This window comes from Condylura cristata, unplaced genomic scaffold, assembly GCF_000260355.1.
Source record: "Condylura cristata isolate star-nosed mole 26May11 unplaced genomic scaffold, ConCri1.0 scaffold00020, whole genome shotgun sequence".
Lineage (NCBI taxonomy): Eukaryota > Metazoa > Chordata > Mammalia > Eulipotyphla > Talpidae > Condylura > Condylura cristata.
Genome location: NW_004567121.1, coordinates 15,941,272 through 15,953,766, shown reverse-complemented (window position 1 = coordinate 15,953,766; position 12,495 = coordinate 15,941,272). Strand labels below are relative to the sequence as shown.

Genomic DNA, 12,495 nt, shown 5'->3' with positions numbered 1-12,495 from the left:
CATTGTGCTAACATTGGCTAACACTGTGCACTACAATTATAAACTCCACAACAAAAAATTTGCCCCAGATGTCAAAGTCTTGAGAAAGTTTACTATAGGGAAGTAAGTGTAAGATAGAAAAATTACTGTCCTGTCCTCTGGAAGCTTGCAGTATATGATACAGTTTGTTTATTATTCAGTGGAATACAGTCTATGTTGCAGATTTGAGTCAGAGAAGAATTTAAGAAAGTGGCATATAAAGTTGAAACCTAATACAATGTGTTAGTTGTATTGACAAAAAAGTGCCTCAAGCCAAAGAAAAAGTATATGTGACCATGTAGAAGCTAGAGAAGACGTCTTTGAGTAGAGCTTTTGAGGATGTGAGAGTTAAGGGCACCATTGAATGGGAGCAGTGAAAATTAAGTTTAAATTGAGTTTGAATTTTGCACATTGAGGGTTGTTTAAGACACTACTTTTTTGTTGTCTTAAAAGTATGCAGCGATTATTTGATATTTGAAGAGTTTATATTTTGATTCCAAAAATTAGAAGTGGAATGTGTAAGCAGGTTTTGTGCTTATTGTCTTATTTTAAATCGTGGAACAAAACTATGTAGGTATCAGAAAACCTATAAAATGATTTTTATTTTTCTCCTTAGACTATGTCTCGCCATTGCTTCTATTTTCCCTGAATTGTAGTATTAATAACTTGTATTATTTTTACCTAAAATTAGCTGGGATAATGTTTTTCATCTGTGCTATTTTCAAAGCAATTTTTGGTGATTGTAAATCATTCACTTAACCAGAATTTCCTAAACAGGTCCTTTATTTGTGGACATTTAATTCCATATTTTGCTTTTGTGCATAACACTAAAATGAACATGTACACAGATAACGTTTTACTAGTTTTTGTTTTCTTGTGTGATAGTGAGATGCTTGCTTTTTATGTTTTAAAATAGATACTATTGTGATTACACCTGTTGTGATTACTGAGTTTATCACATTAATATACACACTTTTTAAAAACAGAAATTATGGAGAAGTCTGGGGAGGAAGGAATGCCTGATCTTGCCCATGTCATACGCATCTTGTCTGCAGAAAATATCCCAAATTTGCCCCCTGGGGGAGGCCTTGCTGGCAAGTAAGTAGAACAAAAGAACTAATTTTGAGTTCATTTATAATTAGCAATTAAATAATTTGGGTAAGAAGTACATCAATTATCTAAAGATGAAATGGGCTGGTGATTTTTATGCCAGAGAAGAACTCTAAAATTTCATCCCAAAGTTTTTTTTAAGAAATTATTTATCATACTCTTAAGGATGAAGGTTCTTTCCTTCTTAAATTGAAGCAAATGCATTGTGCAGGATCAAATTCTGAGGGAAATATAGAAGCCATGTTCTTAGTAATTACTGTGCCAATTAATATTTAAGTGCAGTTAGATGAGTTATTTTATGAAATACTCAAAACTTAATTGTATGTAATTTAATAAAACTAAAGCATAATTTTTTTGTAGGCGCAATGTTATTGAAGCTGTTTATAGTAGGCTGAATCCACATAGAGAAAGTGATGGGGTAAGTTTTTTTTTTTTATTTCTTAAGCATTACAAGTAAAATTTTATATAAATACTAGATATTCATATACTGACATTTATAATAAATTATTACTGTTTTTCATCTTAAGGAGTCAGTTAATGTTTAAGGAAATGAATTGAAATAGATGTTTTGTAGATAGGTTTGTTTCACTTACCTAGTTATAAAATATCTTTTTGTTTGGAATGTACTTATTTCTTCCCTGTATGTCTGCCTTTCCTCTCCTTCTCCCTTAAATCTTAATTTTGAGACAAAGAATGTGCTTTAAAATATCTTAATTTCTCCTCCAGCAGGCTGCTCCATCACTGGAAATTAGTGATAGTGATAGACCAGACCTTTCAGTGCCACTGTGTGCCCAGTTGAATACCTGAGGATAATTTCTTTCTAATCTTACTGTTGTAGTGTGGGTCTGTGAGTGCTGAACTGAAATAACCATTTTTGTTGTACCCTGCTGTGCTGCATCAGAGCAAAACTCTTCATCCCTTTTCCACCCTTAGAAATACTAATAACGCTGTCAGCTGCTTCTCTGTAATTTTTTTCTTTTGTCTTAGTATAGTACCAGGAGACAAAACAGTGTTCTTTTTGTTTTTTTGGATTGTTTTAATTGCCCTAAATTTGAAATTAATTTAAACAAGTATTTTCTCATAGGGTTTTATAGTTTTTGTATATTTAAAACTATTTAATTTTTGACATTGTTAAGGAATTTAAGGGAACCAAACTAATTTAAGGGAACCAAATTTAGTAATGAAACTTGATGAGAAAAAATAGACTCACCATGCAAGTCTCCAGATACAATTGGCAGGCCTTGAGAGAGAGAGCATTACTGATAGAAATTGTATATCATCTCAGTTACAACATTTTCCAGGATTCATTACTGCATAGCAAGTATATACAACTTTTTTTTCTTAACAATAAAAGTAAACAGAAAAGAAGGAATTTTTTTACAGTTAATATATTTTAGTGAGCTGAATAAAAGTGGTACACTATATTCCTAGTAACAATTTATATCTTGATCTAGAGCAGTGAGTATAAATCTGTTGTGGGGTACCTTTATGTATTAAGAATTATATCCAAGGCTGTATAAACTAATTTCAATAAAGTTATGTCGTGTGTATTTAGAGAACCCAACATAAAACTAAATAAGTATAGGATGTTGACACAATGAAAATGCTGGTGATAACTGGGAAGTAAAGTGGAGACAGCCTGGATTCCACCCAGCATCTACCACTATGGGTAGAGGAAATAAATCATCCAAGGATAGTTATGCTGTCTCCTCTTGTGTGTGAAAATGCAACCCCAATGTGTAATCTCAAAATTTTCATTACTTCCTAAATTTCTTGGTCCCTCAAGAAAGTGACTGTTTTTTACTCTAGACAAGATTTTAAGAAATGTTTTATAATTATATATTTCTGTTTAGCACCTAACAGGGGTAACTTCTAAATTTCTTTAAAAATAGAAAATAATAGATATTACATATATATGTAGTGAATAAATAGATAACTGGGCCATAGAACTGAGGGGGAGATGCTCAGGATATCAAACTCGTCTTAAATATGGATATTATATGACTATATAAATTAAGGAGATAATACTTTATATGATTTCTATTAATGTAATAGATCAAACACTATAGTCTTATGTAGTGGGTTGATGTATGGAAAAGACTACAGAGCACAAGTGAAGGTCTCAGTCCTCCTATCACTGCAACTTTCAGTATATAAACATGTGACTGAGTAGTAAATTGTTTCGCATAACTTAGTAAAAACTAAAAAAATATATACAATATGATTAATTGCCTTTTGAATTGTATAGTGATTCTGAGAAAATCAGATTTTTCAGATTAAAAATTGGATTCAAGGGATGATTTGAATGGCAGATTGAATGAGAAGGATGATAGGTTTAAGTGGATAGGAGAGGCAAGGACAAAGTTGTAAAGCTGTCTGTGAAAAAAAGGATGTCATTTTGACTAGAGCAGAGAAAGGCTGTGGTGGAAAAAAGAATTTAAGATGCCATAGGATGTGTGTTTCTTTTTTTATTTTGTCATTGTTATGTTTTTTTAAAAAGCTATTAGACCTTTTGAATTTGATATTTCAAAATAAGGAGCCACCATATGTTCAGAGCATAAGAATGGTTAAGACTCAAAGGAGTGTCTGTGTTATTTTAATCTGTTGGAAATAAATATATTAATCTGTTGATGTACTGCAAGTCCAGTAGTTGTGAACAGTTGTAAACTAAAGTGCAAACTCACTACTAGTAGATAAATATATGGATTAGAGAGCCTAATTTACTTACTGTAAAAATTGACTTTGCAATTCAGAATCCGATTCTGGGCAGCATTACCCTTTCAGAATAAACATGACCTTAGAAAATATTGAACCATAATTACAAGTAGTAAGAAAGTATTAAAACGTAAAAAAAGCAGGAGAAATTACAGAAGTTTAAATTTTTAGCTCTTCATTTGACCTCATCTTCAGGTGAGCTAGGCACAGTTGTGCTCCAAAAAAGCTTCCCAGCTTAGAACTGTCACATAGAAAATACTGCCAAAATTATGGTAGCAGGAGCTGACAGTTAACATGCAGAAGGGGAAAAACAGAAACGTGGAAAAGAGGAGACCATTGGAATTATTATGCAAATAGATTTTAAATAAGAAAAGTAATTTGTTTAAACATTAAACGAACACTAATCAGAGTTAAACAGATTTATTTCGATTCCAAAGATATTTTATAAAAGAATTGTTCGGTGAATCACTCTAAAGATTCTTTCATTTTTCTAACATTAAAATTTCTTTTGGATAATTGATTTTGTATAAGATGAATGAATATGTCAGGAAGTTAAGTCATTTAAAATAATCAGATAATTTTCTTAGGGGGATTTCAGTTTTAAAAGAAATTTGTAATCAAGGAATCCATGAGCCTTAAGGAAGTTTTTGAACTTTTTTTGTGTGTTACATACACATTCTTCAAAGATCATTGTGCAGATCCAACAGAATAATCACTTAGGAGATGAAAAAAAACCTGTATTTTGCTATAAGTAATTTTATTTTGCTATAAGATGTTCTTATACTAAGCAAAGCTCTGAAATCATCCCCTTTTAAAATTCTGGTTTGTGTTTTGTAATTAGAATATAAGTTTTGTGAGACATGGAATTTCACCTGATTTATTTATGCCTGTACTTCCAGCTAAAATAATGGCATATGGTGAGAGCTCAATAAACAAACTGTTAAATAAGAAATACTACTATTTATGCATTTCTAGTTGTTGGCTAAAATTTTGTTTAATTCATATATTTTAAAAAATAATTTGAATGGCATTGTTTTTTAGAGCTTTATAATTTCCATACAAAAATGCTAAGCTCTGCCCTCTGACCAACTAGCTATATAACTTGATGACTTTCCAAGGATAAAAGGGGAATTTGTATTTACCCAACTCCCGCATATATAATGAAAGGTAATCTCAACACCCTTCTTGTAGATAAGATAAATTGGTTTACTCAGATTAAAAAACTAAGTGAATTGTTCAGTAAGAATTTGAATCTGAGTCATTCCAAAAATTGTTTTCTTTGTAACATTCCATCCTACATCTCTAAGATATTTTGAGATTACATTTGTGCTTACAGCCCAAGACAGATCATTTCACATGCTTTTTTGTAAGTCTTCTGTTCAATAGGCTTAAATTATTCTGGGTTCAAATAGTAATGTTTTATAAAGTTGTTGAAACATAGAATTAATCCAGATTTCTTACCCATTATTTTTTACTTGCTACACATTTTATTATCCCAACATAAAAACTTTTAACGCACTTGTATTTTTGAGAAGGAAAAGATAGGACAAAACCTCAGAGTATCTGTATATTGTTTTCACATTGTTAAGTTTTATATAAAATATTTCAAATAAATCAGTTATAATAAGTATAGATGCATTTGTTTAGTTTTAGAACTTGCTAATGCTAGTTTTCGTACATTATTTCATACTTGCTTTTTCACATGTCAAAGAAAGCATTTTTATAGAGACCAGTATTGTTTGAAAATGCCCTTAACATTAGTTATGAGTATGGTTTAATAACATATCATATGCTGTGTGCTCTTGACCATTTAAATGATTCTTTAAAAATTGTTTCAAATTCACTAAATTTTACATGACCCTTGCCAGTAATATCTAATTTATTAGTCTTCATTAGTTAATTTTTTCTTATGAAATCATTTAGAATTTTTATTGCTAAAAATTCCTTATAGCTGACAAGCATAGGACTAACATGGGACTCCACAGAAAATACTTACACTAGCTTTCATTACTGTTTTTTCCAGTTTGGGGTAGTTATTTGAAGAATTTTGCTTATGGCAACTGTCTTTAAAAACAAATTGCTTGTAAATAGTAATTTTTATATTTTAAATGTGCTTAGCTTTTCTTCCCAACTTGTTTGTTTTTGTTTGATTTTTCTGTGTTGTTAGTCTTATTTGATGTAAAGCCTTTCAGAATGAAAGATTTAATTCTGTTAATCTAGAACAGTAAAATTGTAAAAAGCAAAAACTGGAGGACAAGTCTCTGTGTAATTGCCTTAAACTTATTTTGCAGAATAATCTTAGCCATTCTATCTAATATGATTGTTTGTCCTATAATACCATTTAATCTCCCTGTATCAAAGAAAATACATTGTAGACTTCAATATGAAATAACTTGAGGTCTATTGCTATAATAATCTTAACCTGTTTTTTTAAGTATCTATTTTTTATGGGGCATTTAATATGAAAACTGTTACATACAATAATGTATTGGAAAGAATAATTCAGAGGAATGTGGATTTTAATTACACTTTCACACAAATCTGAGCTTTGCTAGCTACTAGTGTTGTTGTCCTGACAAATCACATAAATCTATCTGAGCCATAGTTTTTTCACTTACAGAAATTAGGGTTGCAGCACCTATTATGCAAGATAACTGTAAGAATTAAATGAGATTATCTTTATCATGGTTTTAGCACAAACATTGGTTTTCCTTCCTAGGTGGTAGGAGGATAAAGGAATATGAAGTTATTTTTACCTCAAAGACTTTGTAGTCTAATTGGAGAGACTTGTAAACAGTTGCAAGAGGAAATTAATTGCTATAATACATGTATGCATGGTATGTGAATTCAAGTAAAAGAAAGTACCGCTAAATAACAGGTTCCTTTTTGATATTAATGAATATCCATGAGAGAGTTATGTAACAGTATTTTGAAGAATGAAATGAAATGGCTGGGAAAGAGGCTTCACCCGTCCATCTTTTATCCAGAACAATAGGAAAATATAATTTACTATAAGATAAAATGACTTTAAAATGTGGTCATTAGCTCAAGTTCTTTTCAGTTCAGTAACTCTATATATAATGCCAGCCATTGTAAATCATTCGTACTTGATTTATAGGTTTGGTTTTAATGTATTTTTTAAAAGAAACTACTCCTCCCCAGTATCACCATTATAAAAATTCATACACAAAAAATAGGTTATACTGTAGTAATAAAGATGTCAGATGGAGCAATGGAGGTGCTTTATCTTTTGAATTCACCAAAATTGACTGAAATAACAACGTAATCTTTAATTACATTTTATGATGAAAACTTCCAAACATAGAGAAAAGTTGAAATAATGAACACTTACATATATACCTTCCACCTAGATTCAACAATTGAACAATTGTTCACTTTTACCATGTCTCCTTTATCTCTGTGTGTGTGTGTGTATGTGTGTGTGTGTACTTTTTCTTCTTGGTTGAACCTTTGACAGCAAATTTTAGACATCATAATATTTTGCCTGTAAATGCTTTGACATATAGAATTAAGACATTTTCTACATGATCAAAATAAAATTTTGCCAGTTCCTGAAGTGAATGTTGACATTGTTATTTTGAACCATGGTCTAATCAAATTATTACCAATAGTCATATTAAGTAAGTCTTTAAAGAATTCCATTCCCCCTTTGACACTGAATATACAGAACCTGAGCTGTGTTTTCACAGCTTGTCCTAAATTCTGGATGGGGATTATTTCATCTTTATGCCTTTATCTCAATTCCAAGTCTATTCCATTTTCCTGTAAATTAGACATTAACTTTCTTAGAATTATAGTAAACATTTTTGGCAAGAACATTGTACATGGCTCTGTGCCCTTTTTATCACATCAAAAAGCACAGAGTATAAGGTTATCTTTATAGTCTCAAGAACTGTAAGCTATGATCAGCTTGTTCTTATAAGAGTAATTTAGCTACTCTAGAGTAATCTATAGGTTTCCCCAAATTTAATAAAAGATAAAAAGATTGAGTTTACTGTTTTAATAATGTTAAAAATAATTTATTGTATCTAGACATGTTTTTATTAAAATATTTAAGGACAAATAGTAAATAAAATTTTCATCCATGAAAGTTTTAAGATTTTAAGTACACACAGTTTAAATTTATATAGGTCTACATTGTGTATTCCCTCTCTTACCCTATGTCATTTAACAGAAGTAATGAAAAAACTTTGTTCTGATGGCTTCCTTTTCTGTTCTTTCCTATTGCTTTAAACACTAATTTCCTTTTGCACTAGATCATATCCAATTGTTTTGCTTTTTTTTTTTTAAGTAGTTTTAGGAAATGCTTGTGTTTCTGTTGAATTGTATGTAATAGAGTAAATTTTAGTAAACTTTGACAATGTGAAGTAAGACAAAGAAGTTAATGGTAATTTGCTAAAGAGATAATGAGATATTTTAATTGGAAGATTTTATTAATTGACGTAAGTCAGACTTGATACTAAGTTACTTAATGGAATGTTCTCATGCTTACACTGTATTATTTACTCATAGTAGAGAATTGAGTATTTTGCTGTGATATGTTTGAAATACATGTGATATCCTGGTTTGTCTACTGACACTGGGGTCTTGAATCTTAAAAAAAGGCCTCCGATGAAGCTGAGGAAAGTGGATCACAGGGAAAATTGGTGGAAGCTCTCAGGCAAATGAGAATTAATCATAGGGGAAACTACCGACAACTTCTGGAGGAGATGCTGACTAGTTACAGGCTAGCTAAAGTAGAGGGAGAAGAAAGCCCTGCTGAACCAGCTGCTACAGCTACTTCTTCGAACAGTGATGCTGGAAACCCAGTGACAATGCAGGAAAGCCATACTGAATCAAAAAGTGATCTTGCTGAATTAGACAGCTCTAATGAAGATGCAGGGACAAAGATGAGTGGTGAAAAAATATGACTTTGTGGTAATATTTTTGTGATCTTTGATTTGATGGTTTTTACCTAGGAAGTATAATGTATGCATTTATATAACCGTTCTGTTATTTGAATCTTGGTAAATTAGTTTTATTCTATTCATATAGCCTTGTTTTTTAAGAAGGCCTTTGCATACACCTTTATCAGACAGTTTTAAATTGCCTATTTATAGTACTTTGAATTTCTTAAAATTACTTGTCATTTCATAATGTATGCCAGAAATGAGGCTACCAATGATTAAAGTCAGTAGTTAAGCTCATACAAGATTAGAAATTTCTGATTAGTGAGATTGCATTATATTATGGAAAAGCTTGTTAATGTAAAATGATGCTTCACATTATTTTACACATTAGTGTATTCATAGTTAGTTTTATGATATATTTGTGTTTTCTTTAGTAATTTTAGCTTGTGAAAGAATGGCTGATGCTGGCCTGTAATATTTTTTTCAAGGATGATAATTTGTGTGTTGTTTGACTTGTTTATATTTTACATCTCTGTAGTTTTATTTTAGAAGTCCTGAGGGTATTGGATGTGTGATTATTTTTCCTTTCTCTGTATTCTTTATAAAACATAATTTTTGAAAATCCTATGTATTCATACAGTTTTGGTTTGTATATTCTGTATAGCCTAACTACATACATCAAAATGTATGTCAATCAAGTGTTTAGAATGAAATTTAAGTGTTTAAGTCCAAATAAAGCATGTGATATGGAATAACCTATGCATGTTGTACTTATTTTTATATTACTTTTTTTGGAAACAACCAGGTTTGGCATATTGGAAAACTACGTAATAGAAACTTATTTGTATTTATATAGGATTTAGAAAACTTTTGACTTGTCTTTTTTCACTAAGTAATAGGGAAGTTTTTTTTGAGAAATCTTGTTTACTCAATGTAAATCTATTATGTTTCTTGTCCCCTTTTTGTGGTGCAGAATATTAATCTTTGGACAATATGGACACACATAGTCATGCCATGATGAGCATCTTAAAGATTGCAAGATAGATAATGTTCCTACAACTATTCATCAGAGCTTAATAAATGCAAGGATTACGGGATATTGTCAGTAGTGGCAGCTGCGAGTTTTGTTTTTATTAAAATGGATTTTTAAATACAAGTGATCCAGTCTCATGAAAAAAATATTTTTAAGACTAAGTTTGTGAATGTAGAACATTAATTTTTCATGTTTGTGTTTATCATGTCTGAAATTGCTTAAGGTTCCATAAGTTGAAACTTTGGCATCTTCAAGTACAGCTGATGTTTTTGATCTATTTTTTCCAATGCCAGAATATTTTTAAGTGGTTGAGAAAAGAGGAAGGCATTTGGTGGAAAGGGGAGAAAAAACCAACCAGTTATCTTTCTTTATTAGATACATGTGTATACACGCAATATACCATACAAACATCTCTGTAAAAGTACCTTTTCAGACAAAGAAAGGAAGGTAATTTGTTCATCTAATTTCGTTTTCTTTTGAAATTCAATCCAGCCTGGAAGTGGTGTAGGTAAATAATAATAATATTCTTCCTTTTTTCTTCCTGTAGGGTGCTGGAGATCTAGAAGACCCATGGTAGCCTTATAAACCTTCTAAAATGCTTTTGATTCTGAAAATTGGGGGAAAAACTTTTAATCACAATTTTCTTCAATACAAGGGAAAAATATTCTTGTGGATTCCCAACGATTTGTGATATGAGCAGAAAATCATTAGCATTTCCCATCATTTGTTCATATTTGTGTTTTCTGATAATTGCCACTTGTAGCATTGCCTGTACTACAGTATTTTTTGCCAACCTCGGGCATACTGGTTACATCTGTATTGAACTTTTGGCCCTAGAAACCAATGGAGTTATTTCACCACAAATAACAATGTGCCTGAGGTGCATGGGAATATAGTTAGCTGTACTCTGAAGATACATTATGTTTTTTATTTTTAACAAAACACAACATATAAGCATGTAAGAGTGAAGACTTGTATGAGATACTCCTTTTACAATTTACCACGTTGGAAGCCTGTTGCAGCTCTGTGGCTTGAAATTTCGTTTGAGCAATTTACTATAGGATATATATTTATTATTAATTGTTATTTAATTTTTTCCAATTTTACCTGTATCACCAAACTGGCTTCTCCAATAATGTCCAAATTGTGCTGTTGCCTGCTTCAAGATAAAGTGTATTTGGCAATAACATAGACCCTTACACATTTTATGCATGTGGCTACTACATCCTTCAACTCTCACTAGAAAAGCTTTTAAAAACCAAATGGATTAATTTATGGCTATTTATAATTTGCTTTGACATCTCACTGCTGCAGTTTTTTTTAAATGATGAGGTTTGCCTTTATAATGTACATTGTGATTTTTGTTTTACATGTGGGTTTCTATAGTTTAATTTTTCAGCTTTTAAGATACAAGTTTTATGTAATTTGGTATAATTTTTAATTGTTTACGTTATGTTAAAAGCTCAGAATATCACACTGAAATTACTATAAGTACATTTAAAATTCTCTATTTTAGATCTAAGGAAATATTACAGAGATATTTTCATGGGTTTAGTAACCTTTTATTTTATAACATTGGGCACGGTACAGAATGGCTGTCACATAGGTACTTGAAGATTTAGTTTAATTCTATTTTTACAATAACCTTGAATTCTTTTGAGTTTTGCATGTATCCAATTAATTCTGAACATGGAGAGTAAAATATCTAAAAGAAGCTATTTGGGTAGGAGAAACAATGAATGTATCCATTTGTACCTGGTTTACATGCTGTGGATGCTTTGTAAACATTTTCCTATATGTTTAAATTGTGTTTCAGCAGGATGTAATTGCCCTTATGTGTAGTTAAAATGAGTCATCATTTGGTCCTGTGTGAAATGGAATTCATGGTATTTTCTGTAACATTTTCCTGAAGCTGTTTCTGGTGAGCCACACATTTGAATACAGACAGCTTTTCCAATCATTTGATTGATTGTGCATCTGATTTTTGGTCTAAAAGAAATTATTGCCACAATATGTTTTATTTATTCTTTAGATTTTAGCCTTGTAAGTTAAAGTACTTTACATGATGATGTTAAAAGCTATTTGTCCCTTTACTGGGTTTTGGGGCTGTTAAAAGATAGGGAATAAAGAATGCAAAAATGGTTTATTGTTCAAACTGTCCACTCTGATTACAACCCTGTACTGATAGTACCTTTCCAATATGATATTGTGATGTTTCATACAATGCAGTGAACATAACCAACTTGTTACCTAAATAAAGAATTGATAAAAACAGTGTGACATACTAGTATTTGGTATGATTTTAAACAAAAAAATTTCCGTTTTGAATGTTACTTTAAGAATTTTATATAGTGAGAGTACTTACTGTGAAAATTTTCACACAAAACCTATGTGGGCCAATTGTAATTCCTAGGACGGAATTAACCAAACTGTAAAGAACAAAACTAATTAACCCTTTCTTCACTCGGAAAACAGATCATGTGTGCGTTAGCAAAAGAAAGACTATGTTCAGGGTTGCATAGTCTAACCTGTTCTCAAATGTCTCAGGACCCATTTACAGTCTTATAAATTGAAGAGCCTGAAAATCTTTTACTTACGTGGGTTTTATCTACTGATCTTTAATGTACTGGAAATTAAAATCAAGATGCTTTACATACTACTTAATTCGTTAAAAGTAAAATCATTGTATGTTAACGTGAGTAACATTTT

General features: G+C 30.9%; 1 protein-coding gene across 7 annotated transcripts in view; it reads left to right on the top strand.

Annotated features, from left to right (window-relative positions):
- Positions 1-12,495, top strand: part of PPM1B (protein phosphatase, Mg2+/Mn2+ dependent, 1B) — a 56,120-nt gene that overhangs the window by 34,364 nt on the left and 9,261 nt on the right. For 3 of the 7 annotated variants that reach the window (XM_004686244.2, XM_004686242.2, XM_012727426.1), the window contains 3 exons: positions 1,005-1,116; positions 1,489-1,546; positions 8,469-9,512. In XM_004686244.2, the coding sequence (XP_004686301.1) occupies positions 1,005-1,116; positions 1,489-1,546; positions 8,469-8,774 (476 nt within the window). In that variant the 3' untranslated portion in view covers positions 8,775-9,512. Of the gene's footprint in view, positions 1-1,004; positions 1,117-1,488; positions 1,547-1,854; positions 2,182-8,468; positions 9,513-10,333; positions 12,067-12,495 lie in introns of those variants that run through there. The other 4 variants (XM_004686243.2, XM_012727425.1, XM_012727424.1 and 1 more) reach the window with 4 other exon arrangements.